At 40.0% G+C, this 12,842-nt stretch overlaps 1 protein-coding gene across 1 annotated transcript in view; it reads left to right on the top strand.

Annotated features, from left to right (window-relative positions):
• Nucleotides 1-12,842, top strand: part of PLBD1 (phospholipase B domain containing 1) — a 42,498-nt gene that overhangs the window by 6,965 nt on the left and 22,691 nt on the right. The window contains exons 2-4 of the mRNA XM_082479836.1: nt 2,424-2,643; nt 9,244-9,327; nt 11,252-11,390. Of these exons, the coding sequence (XP_082335962.1) occupies nt 2,424-2,643; nt 9,244-9,327; nt 11,252-11,390 (443 nt within the window). The remainder of the gene's footprint in view (nt 1-2,423; nt 2,644-9,243; nt 9,328-11,251; nt 11,391-12,842) is intronic.

Below are 12,842 nucleotides of genomic sequence, written 5' to 3'. Positions count from 1 at the left end.
TGATACAAAACTGGGAGAAGTGGCTGATACACCAGAGGGCTGTGCTGCCATTCAGAGGGACCTCAACAGGCTGGAGAAATGTGCTGACAGGAACCTCATGCAGTACAACAAAGGGAAATGCCAAGTCCTGCACCCGGGGAGGAATAGCCTCATGTACCAGTATACGCTGGGGGCACGACTGTTTGGAAAGCAGCTTTGTAGAAAAGGGCCTGGGGGCCCTGGTAGACACCAAGCTGAACATGTGCTAGCAATGTGCCATTATAGCAAAAAAAGGGTATCTGTCTCCTGAGCTTCGTCAGGAGGGGTGCTATGTTGCCAGCAGGTCAAGGGAGGTGATCCTTCCCCTCTGCTCAGCACTGGTAAGGCCATGCCTAGAGTGCTGGGTCCAGTTCTGGGCTCCCTGGTACAAGAGAGATCTAGAACTATGGGGGAGAGTGTGGCAAAAGGCTATGAAGGTGATTAAGGGACTGGAGCAACTCTCACATAAGGAATGGCTGGGAAAGCTGGGACTGTTGCACCTGGAGCAGAGAAGGTGCAAGAGGGAATCTCATCAGTATGTGCAAATACTTGAAGGGAGGATGTAAAGAAGATGGACCCAGGCTCTTTTCAGTGGTGCCCAGGGATAGGACCAGAGGCAATGGGCACAAACTGAAACACACAGGAGGTTCCCTCTGAATATCAGGAGACCCTTTTTTACTATAAGGGTGAGTGAGCACTGTCATAGATTGCTTAGAGAGGTTGTGAAGTCTCCATCCTTGGAAATACTCAAAAGCCATCTGGATCTGAATCCTGGGCAACTGGCTTTAGGTCACTCTGCTTGAGCAGGAGGGTTGGACAAAATGACCTCCAGAGGTCCCTTCCAACCTCAGGCATTCTGTGATTCTCAGTAAGAAACAGTTTTAGCTATTCTTGCTGGAACACTAAGAGAGAACAGCTTTCTGGCTGTTGAGTGACACAGATTATTCAACAGTCTGGTAAAATGGATGAAAAATCGCTTAAAGCAAATGAGTAACTGTTATGTCAAAAAGTGATCAGTTGGAGAAAGAGTTTAGTTCTTGGAAAATTGTTTTGGTTTTTTATTCAAATACATCATGGCTCTTCATGAAAAATAGTTTCTTTATGTTATGTTTTAGAGTACTGAATAAAGTGGGTGCGCTTAATTTGAAATCAAACTAGCTGCTTAATCACAAATGTTTTCCTTAGACCTTTTTGAAGAGCATTAGGTATTGTGCTGGCATTATATTGCTTTTTTTTTATGGTTCCATTATCATAGCATGCATGCTACATATTTTGTGTAAGATCATCCAGAATTAGATCTAGTGCTCTATTTTGCATCTGTTACAGGCATGATACACACAAAGAATTGTTGTGAGGAGTGATAATAAAATTGTAATTTTGTGCTATAAACTAGCAGGACTAATTGCCACACAGTGGAGAAAGGTCAGGGGAATAAAAACATTGTGAGTTTCTCAGGAGTCGTCAGTGTTTGAGTTTAGCCATTAAAACTTTTCAAATATTTCTGGGAACTCTGACTCATGATTATTGAACTCTTTTCACTTGCGATACTGCAGTAGTGATTTGATTAGTCATGAACAGAGATCTGATGTAATCAGGTCCCATTTTAGGGAAGGTTGAGGTAGACTTGCAGGTTTGGTTTTTTTTTTTTTTTTTGGAAAGCAGTTTACCTTGCTCTGTTCTTCAGCTCAGCAGGATTAGAACCTGGCTAATGAAGAATGTTTCTTAAACAGCAGTCCAAGCAGAACTGAGCAGTCTAGTGCCCTTCTTTCCCTTTCATTTCACACTTGGGATCGATTCTATTCCAGCTGGGTGGTAGGGATTGTGTGTCTTGTAAAGGATTGCATACCTGTGGTGCTTTTGTCTTTAAGCCCATGATCCACTGAGTTCTAGTGCTCCTGTTGGGTTATGCCCCCTCCAGGATTAGTTGCCCAGAAAGACAGTTTAGCAAACTTTTGCAGCTTTTTGAATATTTAGGTGGAAAACCAAGTCAACGTAGTTCATAATCCTTTGCAGTCGCTAAGGCATGCTGTGTTCCAAAGCTACTTTCCGTAAGACTTGTATAGATTTTCTTCTGGGCCAGGTAAAGAAATACTTTTCTGAGTTTTATGTCAAGACTCAGCTATGTTGGAGCTGTACACTGAAAGAGTTGTAAATAATTGCCAGAAGAGTACCATGAGAATATTTAGCTGTAACTTTTTGTCTTGGTAAAACTCCAGCTATTTCTTATGCCACTTTTCAGTATGTCGACATTAGTGTTGCTCTCCATAGTAAAACTAAACCTGACGGAAAGCTATCAAATCAACTTTTTAAAATTGCTGAAATATTGTCTTGACATTTCAGTATTGGATAGGAAACACCTACTCATGTTTGCTTGTTTTCCTTGCCCACTTTCTTCTCCACCATAGAAATCCGCTATGCAACTGTTTACTGGAATAGAGCTGAAAAAACACTTCAGGTCAAGAATATACTGGACAGGAGTGGAGATGCCTATGGTTTCTACAACAACACTATACAGACAACAGGTTGGGGAGTTCTGGAAGTCAGAGCAGGCTATGGCAGTCAGACTTTAAGCAATGAAGACATCATGTATGCAGCTGGCTTCTTGGAAGGCTATCTCACAGCTCCGTAAGTACCTCAGGACGCAACTCAGCTTATGACACTTCCAGTGGATTTCTGTACTTGTGAGGGTTTTTGTTTGTTTGTTTTTTTCCATTCCCTTAATTCCTATCCATTTAAACTAACCATACATTTTGCAGTTGTGTGCTGTTCTTTTAATTAGTAGCAGGTATGAATTTTAGCTTCATTATGGGATTCAGATGTGCCCTCTCCTTCTCATCCTGCAGGCTCTTCTAACACCTTGGTGAGATAGATGAGTACTGTATCTATATTACTGATTAAGTAATGTAATCACAGAATAGTGTATGTCTAAGGAAGTGCGTAAGCCTTATGTTGTAAATAATTACAAAAGGGGTAGCAGAAATAATAGTTATTTCCTCGGCCTATAGTTAGGTGACTGACCAACAACAGATGAAACAATTGAGAGCAGATTGGGCAGGGAGAGATGTTGCTAGTAAGGGCTGCAGGGCTTCCTTGAGGATCTTTTTTGCCAAACACTGTCAAGAATACTTCACAGCATGGGGAGTTTAGTTCCTGTTGGACAAATTTAAAAAAAAAAAAAAAGCTGATATACTGATAGGCCTGAAGGCAGATGGGGGTGTGTCTAGAAGGGTCAGTGTACTCCTGAAAGCCCTTTGAAGAGAAGATGACGGTTGAATCTCTCCCACAATGCAGATCTATGAAAACTGTCAGAATTTGTACTTGTTATGAATCCTGAGCAGTTTTTTCTTAAAACAAACAAACCACCAAAAAAACCCCCCAAAACCAAACCCACAAAAAACGCAAGCCCAAACAACCCCAAAACTAAGCCCTATTCTTTCCTTGACTAAGTTGGAAAACAGAATGGCACTGTGACATACTAACTGGTAAGATATAGCTGGTGATATAGCTAAGAACATGATGCATGCCTTGTTGTTGAGCAAGCTTCATGTTTTCCTCTATCAACTTAGTCATTGGAAAAGAAACATTTCCAAAATTGTGATGCATAGCTGGGGAATAGTTGGGAGATGCTTGTGATGGACGCAGTGACATGAATTTGGCTTCACCAGCTTTGCTTCCAGAACACTAAAATACATACCATATGCTGCATTGAACAGGCCAGCAGGGGAAGGTTGTCTGTCAAACAATTGTAAAATATGGCTCCTGGACAAGATGATATTAATTCAATTAGACATTTTAAGATCGGTTAAGATTTATGGATAGTTCTCTGATCATATGATATGTTACTGTGACTCTCTAGTGGACTTTGCTGGGGAGGCAGCTAGGTCTCTGGAGAGTATAAAGGAAATTCAATAAAGTAATAGTTGTCAATAACAGAACGCTTCTGAGGGAAAGAATAAAGGAATCCTGGAGTTCTGAATGTACAACCTGTACTCCAGGCAGGAAAGGAAATGAAGTACATGAGAGATCTGGATGTATGATGTTGGATTATTTGGCATGAGAAGTTACTGTTAATGCACTATTCAGTCTATATAAACTATGTATGGATCTGGGGGATGCTAACATTACATTTAGAATATTGTTAAAATTGGGTATTGCTCGACAGACCTTTTCACTAAGGCTTTATCTAGGTGTAGTCATCTCTAAATTGTTAAGCTTAAGCTTTGTCATGCTACATAGAGAGCCCAATCCATGCAAAGCCCAATTAGATTGCAAGTAATGTTCTAGTAGAAACAACCTACACCCTATTCCCCTTCTGCCTCCACAGTAGGTTTATAAGTTTTCCAGGCTGTCTTTTAAACAAGTTTAAGTATATGCCCGTTCCTTTAAGCATGGTTTGAATGTGAAACAGTGTCTGTAGGGGCTTTATATCATGTTTGAGCCTATGCTTACAGGAGGGAGTTTTTCCTCTTTGTTTTTTCCATGGGTGTTAAGTGAAGCTTCACAGGAGTAAAGGTGCTTGCAAGTTTTTCTGCTCAAGGCTTTTGCCTTCTCTAGGTCAGATACTTACTGAGGCTGCTTCCTAGCCCTAGCTGTTGTTACGGTAGGGCTACCAGCTCTGGCACCGAGTGGCCCTTTCTGGAGAAGTGGATATAGCAGAAATAGTAATGAACAGAGATCTTAAAGTCTGTAGAAGTGAAGTTGAGGGTTTGTATCAATGTGGAAAAGTAGGGTTTGATACTCTGGCTTTCAAGCAAAGTAGGAAACTCAACTGTTTTAAAGGAATTTAAGTGTGAGAGTGGGTTAAGATGCAAACCTAGAAGTAGCCAAAGCCTTTATTTTCGGAGGAAATGTTTTGAGGAAATCCACTGAGAAATCCTCTGACAATCCAAAACCTGAAAATGCTTACCATCATTAAAATTACTATCAAATACTATACATACCATGTGAATTTGGGGTTTGGCTATGTCTTTGCCCCATTGTACTTCTGTACCTGCAGTGGAAGCATATTTCTTGCTGGGGGTTATGAATATAAGCTTTTCTGGTCAGGTCTGTTTTGGATAAAGAGGGCTTTTCCTTGAAGCTAAGAATACCTATTGAAAATACTCCAGCTTAGGAGCAGAGATGAATTAGTGAGGTACTCCTTTGATATTTGAGAAGACGGAGAACCTATTACTTCATGTTTTAGCTGCATGTGTTGGTGTTTTTTCATTTGGCAAGCTGCAACTAATGAATCCACTTACACAGTGCGTTTGCAATTTCCTGAACCACAGGAGTAGTGAGAAGTCACTAAGTTTGCATATGTTAAGATTGCTCTCAGAGCTCTATTTCTCCTTCTTTGTCTTGCCTAGGGATTCACAGAATCCTCATTAACAGGCAGGCAGATGTTCGTTCTTTGGGACAATTGCACAAGTCTTCTGAAGTAAAACCAGGAAGCAGTCTTTCCCAAACTATAACTCTATTTCCATCAGACCGCCTGGCCCATTCAGCCTGTCTTCAGGGAAGCTCTCTAGCACCATTGTGACTTCTTCTATGAGAAGGTGTCTCTAAACCCTCTCATTCAGCTTTTGCAGACATCAGTGCCCACGGAAGAGGCACGCAGCTGAACCTTCCTTTTTAAGAACTTGTTAACAACAAGGAAGATTGTAACAATGTGTTTGGCTGTGGTGAAGGCTTTATTTGCATCAACAACCACTTAGCTACCGGAGTGAAGATGCTTGTGTCACTTCCCTGTACAAGTACCACCTTGGGTGGCTCAGGCACAGCCTCCCAGTGTGAATACATTGGGTATGCCTGGTAGTTGAAGTGCCCTCTAGCACATGGCTACCTGTAGCCTGAATAGCTCCAAGTTCTCCAGCTGTCTTGCATCTGTTTGTGGCAATGACTATATGAAGTAGAAATGACCCAAGGTGGCTCCTTGCAGAAACCCTGAAGTCCCACTGGGAAGAGCTCTGATGTGATGTGTTACTGGGAAGGATATGTAGCAAGCCTGATGCCAAGTTGAAGTACAGGCAACTGCATAAGCTCTTTGGTGAGCAGGAGCTCCAGCTTCACAGGGCCTCAATTTGGAGATGTCCAGGAATTCTCTCTAGCTCGGTTCTTGCATTGCACTTAGGTCATGAAGGACCTGGACACAGCTAGGCCTCATGATGTAAGTAAAAGAATGACAAAATATCTCTCCTAAAAGTGTATGTTTTGTCCTTAGTAGGAACCAGAGCAGAATGTAAGACAACCAGATTTAAAAAAACCAAAACAAAAAAAAAAAAACCAAAAACCAAACATGCTGGGACTATCTTATCTCAAATTACTGGGGAAGAATTAATTTTACTTCTAGCTATATAGGTCTGTAGTAGAAAAAGCAGTAACTAAGTTAGTCAGACCTGTTTACCAGTGAGGGTAGAAACACAGGCCTTTTCTAGAGCATGATTCATCTTTCTAGTGTCGGCACCTGATTCAGCTGTCTATTTTGAAAACACATAGTGGAATAAATCTAATTCTAGTGTCTAGGGATCAGACATTTGCTTTTATCGCATTCTCTCGCCTCTCTGTTAAGGTCCAGTCCTATCATCCAGCCAAAGATGTTTGCTCCCGTTTTCTTGAGTATGAATTCTCTTCCCTCATTACAAACAGAAGTGTTAATGAGGCCTCACTTTACTTGTGGAATGGCAGAGCAGATCCAAATCTGTGATGTTAAGCACATACTTTTAATCGGTTCCAACTGGGGCATACCAGGTACCTAAGAGCAGTATTTAAATTTGAAGCAATGTTAATTATACTCTTTTTTTTTTCTGAAATAACCTTAACTGACCTGAGTTCTGTCATCTTCCTCTCTAATTTGAAGAAGTGGGGTTCTGCTTTGCTGGTTTTTTTAGACTCTGAATTCTTGTCCCAGCTTTGTAATTGCCTTGCATTTGGCCTTAGACACAGTTGCAAAGCCTTACCTTACTATAATGATCCAATTTACTTCAGAGGATAATACCCTTACAAATCATGCAAGCTATGCACATAGAAGCTTTCTTAAAGCAAAAAAAAACCCCAAACAAACAGGACAGCTAGGGGAAAAATTTTCAACCTTGGGTATTTAAAAAAGAAAAATCAATTCCAGGAACTGTATGTTCTCTGTTAGCATATACAAGAAGGAAGGCCACTAAAGAAGCTGTTTTCAGTCCCCTGATCCTGAACTAACCCAGTCACTACATCAGTCGTCACAGCTTAAAGATACTAGTAGTGTAAAATCTGCCATGTGTTGCATGATCTTTGAGTGCAAAATGAAGAGAGTAGAGCTGATGGTTGAACCTGGAAGCCCGATCATCTATCCTGGCCTAGGCAGTGATTAAAGTAGTGTCCCGGCTGTTTTTTATCCTCTTCATCTGGTTTTCAACCCTAAAAGACCATCTGCCAGATGGACTGTCTCGTGCTATTTGCTCCTGCTCTTTAGTGTCGTGGGAGCTCTTACTTGTAGTATGGAGTATGTTATGCTATAATTCCCTTCCTAAAGTTACTTTGGATTTTTATTTGCCAAATTCTTTGTGACTGCAGGGGTGGAGAATATTGATCTGTCTCTTCAACTTTCTTGTCCTGTTCAAGTAGTTTATGATTATGGCATGTAGTCTTGTGTTAAGTGGGAGACGAGAAACTCTAGAACTAAAATTGATACTATAGCTGCAGTTTCATGATATATGTAATGGTGCGAAGCTGCTGAATGCTCCCCTCTCTTGCCCCAGTGCATCCCTCCACAGATGCAAACCCGCAACTTGTGTCTGCCCTGGCACTGATCAGGCCCTTTCATGCATCAGTTCATTTACTAACACAGTAGAGAGCTGCCTTCTTGCACCACCTCTGTTGCTTATCTGTCTATATAACAACCTAATTCAAACTACAAAGTGCCAGAAAAATATATTCCTTTTTTTTTTTTTCCCTGAGTTAGTGTTTTGCCAGAGTGTAACCTGACAATTAGATTTGGTAGTCAGAATGTTACCACAGCTGAGATAAGAAAGCAGGGTCATGCAATCAAGTACTTAAATAGCTGGGAATCGGGCAGGGGACAGAAAAAGAGGGCAGAAGGTCAATGGATGATTCTCTAATTATCAGCAAGCCATTCAATCATCTCTGGCTGTATTCTCAAATTATGCCCTGAAGGAAACTGGGAAGAGCTCTCTGCATGCCTCTCGGAGGAACTTGCCCTTGTGAATTTTAATACAGGGAATTCTGTCCTGCTGGCATGTACTTTCCTTGAGGCTGGTATCTGTTTCTCAGTTCTGTTTTCTTTCTCTCAGCATTTGGTAAGAGCTGATTTTACTGATGACTGATGTAGTTCTACCAACTTCAGATTCAGCAAAATAATCTTCTGCTGATTTCCACCTAGAACTAATTATTCCTTTCCCCTCCTTGCTTTTTTTTTTTTTTTTTTAGTTGCTGAGAAAAAAAAATGTTGGTTAAGTTTGACACAAATTATGAAATACTGATCGGAGAAAAAATTAACAGAATAAGAAAATCTAAAAGTTCTGTTTTGTCTTAAATCAGATTATTACATTTGATCTAAAATGAAAGGGTGACTTTAACTTTTGGACTCCTGAGCAATTTTTGGCAGTTGATTTCATCTTGAAATGTAAGGTGCTTCACATCAACAAACCAAACAAAAACCAGCCAACCAACCAAAAAAACCATACAACTTTTTTTCTATTAGTTAGTGGGGATGAAACAGCTAACTGAATTCAACAAAAAAAATCACAATCATTTTGGTGTCTTTAAAGCTTAATTTGTTTAGGGCTGACATGAATGGGAGTTTCTGAGGGAACACATAGGATCAATGTACACACACTTTAAAGTAGAGAGATTTAGCTTAATCAGTAAGGAAGTAACATGGTTAATGGTAAGTAAAATCCGCTAGATTTCAGGCTGAAATGATCTCTCTCAGAACTGAATTAGTAAATTATATTCTCCTCACCTCTAGAATAGCTCTCTAATAAATGATTTTTTGTTGTGATTTAAATTAATGTACAGTTTGAGGAGGCATTAGGAAGGTCATTTATTTTAAGTTAAATTTCAACAATCCATTTGTTACCTTTGTTTGTCATGCATTAAAGATGTGAAGTAATTTCTGTGATTAGGAAAAGCTTACTTTGTGGACTGTGGTGCTTGTCTATCAATGCTTATTGACCAATGGGTTGGTAAGCAAAATGAAGGGAAGATGCAAAAGAATAACTTCTGCTACTCTTGTTCTTTCAGGCATATGTATGACCATGCTGCAAATATGTATCCACAGTTAATTAAGAATCCCACCGTTCGAAGTGGAGTTCAGAATTTTATGGCGTATGTATTTAGTTATTAGAAAAGAAATTATTCAAGACTTGGGGTTGGAGGGTGATGGAATTTTCAAGGGTTTTTTATTATTTTTCTTATGGGCTAAATAAAATATATACTTCCTTTTCCTCTGAATGCTGTTAGTATGAAAAAAAAAATATGGTATACGTACATGAAGAAAGGCATATGCCCTTCCCTAATTCTGATTCTTTCAAAGAGATGTTTAAAACCATTGCTACAAAGGGGTGTGGATAATGCCAATGAATTCTGAATGTCATTCTAGTCAAAATCCTTTTCTAAAAAGCTGGTATTTTGAATGTTATACTGAACAGCGTAGTCTCTTGGCACCTTAATCTTTATAGCACTATGTATCCTTTCCTTCCTCTGTTAGGTTAGCATTTTGTTTATTCTACCGCTGACGTAAATTCTGTTCTAATCACAAAAGTCCTGATTCCCTTTTCTCTTCAGCTGTATAAATCAAAAGTAATTCTGCTCAAATAAATCAGCTACACTGGTGGGAAACTACAAGTGGGAGAAGAACCAGGCCAGGTACTGGGAAACTCAACTGTGATTACCGCTTATTTAAATCTCTTTAGTTTTAGCTTTTCTTCCGTTACAAATATTTCTGTGAGACTTTGGTAGTTTCTGGAGACTGTTTTTTCCATCTTGTCTTGTGCTTTCCACAAGGGATTATATATCTGACTAATTCTGTTATTGGTGCAGATGTGTAAGTTGATTGGGTTTAGCTTATCCAAAAAGAAGAGGAAAAAAAAAAACCAAACTTTAGTGCTCCCTTACTGTCATTCTTCAGCTGTCCTCATGAGAAAAATGGGCTAGCTACGATATCAATGCGTATGGCTTTTTTTTTTTTTTCCAGAATTACTCAGCATAGCAGCTGTATCCCCCAAGATGCATTGTTGGAGAATAGCGGAAATACTAGATGGCCTTGTATCATTTTTCTGTATCCTGAACTCCTGCATCACTGCTTTACTTAAGAGCAGTTTTGCAATATGGGCTGCTGTGTTGTCCTTGAAAGTCTTTAGCCCTGAATCCTCCGACTATATATCCCTGTTTTCTCTGACATTTCTTGCATCTTGTTACTTCCAGAAAGCTAAATCTGGCTTGTTTTGTCACCCATAGACTGCTGGAAGACTCTGCTTCCTTGCCAGGTTTATTCTGTGTTTTTTTTTTTGCTGCTGTACATAATGCTGGATGGATTGATACAGGAGGATGGAAGAGGCCGGAATCTGGTCCAGACTTACTCTGACAGCTGTGGTTCTTCCGTGGTCTTTTGAGCACAGCAAAGGAGGGAACTCTGGGAGATCCTTATAATGTTGGCTGCTCTTGCCTTTGGGTCTGTTCAGCTTGTGTTGCCTCATGCTCTAAACCTGGGTTATTTGGCTAGTAACCTCTTGATTGGATTTGTCATGTGGGATGGTTGTGTTTGGCCTCCCACCTTTTCCTCAGAGGAGGATAGCATTGGTTCTTAGGTGGCGTTTGCGCACCAAGAGCAGCACACCTTCATTCCACTTGTATGTAGGGGAGAGAAATAGGCACTTCAAAGGTCAGTCTATTTTACCCTTAAATAGGCATTAAAAAGGGAATGGTTCATCTGACCTATCAAATGCTTGTTTCCTTTTACTGACTGTAAGGGGATGCTGGATCTGATTTTGCAGAGTTCCCCCCAGAGGTGGAGTCCAATTCTTTCTTTGATACTAAAGTCTGGTAGAGGCACTCTATTGTAGGGTAAGTTGCATAGATCTGAACACTTACACCCAGAGGATATAACATTTATGTCTGCAGGACTTCCAAAGCATGATTTGCCTCAAAACACAAGGCTAGATCATCTGGGTCATAATATGTTTGTCCCTGCATTATCAATTATACTCTAAAACAAACCCAAGAAACCCCCAACCTGTTTGTTCCTCTGCAGGAAACAAGATCAATGGACAAGACAACAAATCAGAAATAATAAGGATGACCCCTTTTGGAGGCATGCTGGCTATATTATTGCACAGTTGGATGGTCTGTACATGGGAGCCCTCGAGTGGGCTAAACTACACAAACAAACAGTAAGATTACTGCATCTCTTTTTCAGTAGCTGGGGATGGGATGTCAGAGAACAAAGATGGGAGATGGGGATCTGATATTTAAAAAAAAAAAAAAAAAGGAGGATAACTAGTGCTCATTCTGCATGCTGTGCTACAAGAACTTCAGTGGCTGTTCAGTGTAGATAATGTGACTGAGCACATGGGTCATGTCACTGCAGATCCTTTGCACTGGACTTGGAACCCTGGGCGCTCACGTGCTGATTAGATTGGGCACGGCTTTTGTATCCATGTGTGAATGTTGGAAGGAGAGACACTTCTAAAGTACTTGCTGTTGTCACTTTACAATTGTTATTGAGCAAATGACCTTGTAGGTATGAAGAGTAGATGCAACAGCATGAATCAGCATGTAGGGACTGTAATAAAGCTTTCATTCTTATTTCCAAGCATCAGATTTCAAATCTTAAAAGCTTCTCTTTTTTGGAGTATGTTTTGTGTTGCTACATGTCTTCTCCTTTTCTGTCTTCTAAGTCTCCAATCACAAATTTTATGGTCAGTGCTGTGGCAAGCCAAATGGGGATGTTTGGGTTTTTTGGTGTGGTTTTTTTTTGTTGTTATTGTGTGTTGTTTTTTTTTTTTTTTTTTAATTCAGTTAGAATTGTGTTCCAGATCATCAGCTTGTGTGCAATAGCAAAGCTCCTCTAATTGCAGTAGAGCTATTGTAATTACAATGCTGTCCTTAGGTCTCATGTCTAATAGATTTCTTAATGTGAGGGGAAGATCTTGAGTAATTGTAGTTGACCCCTTTTGTCTTGGTTTAACCATATCAAGAATTTAGAGGAGTTGGGAGTGCTAAATAATAAACAGTTGGGTTTTAGTAAAAAGCACATCTTTCTTGTGCAGAACTTGCTCAGGGGCTTTCATGAATGGGGAATAGTCTCAAACTAAAAGAAAAGACTATATAGAATAATGGAAAGGTCCATCCTGATGGGCCTGAGTTATAGGGAAGATACTGAGAACTCTTGATTTTTCTAGGAAAAGAACTCATTAATTCCCTGTCATAACACCTGCCCTGCAAAGCTCACAAATTTTTTTTGGCTGCTTCAGAATCCTTTAGATTCAGATGGAGGGAGGAGAAAGTGCTAGTTTTTGCCTGAGCTATTTCTCTATAATAGGTATGTCCTACCTGCAACGTGTATTCCCCGGTCCTAACTTAGTTAACTATGTATTTGATACTAAAAAACACTGGCCTCTGAAGTGTCAGAGTCATTCTTAATCATCTTGTCAGATACCTCAACAACATGCCTATATAAAAACGGTGCATTTAGTGAAAGTTCAAATATGTGGTTCAGTCTGAAATGTGTCCTCTATTTTTGAATTATATGCAGTGGCTATATAGAGTTCTCTTTCCTAAATGTGCAGGGAGCAGATGGTGGGATTTATTTCGACTCCTTCCTATGCCATTCACAATTTTAG

The sequence above is a fragment of the Vanellus vanellus genome, assembly GCF_965231255.1.
Source record: "Vanellus vanellus genome assembly, chromosome: 1".
Lineage (NCBI taxonomy): Eukaryota > Metazoa > Chordata > Aves > Charadriiformes > Charadriidae > Vanellus > Vanellus vanellus.
This window is presented reverse-complemented; position numbering and strand designations above follow the sequence as displayed.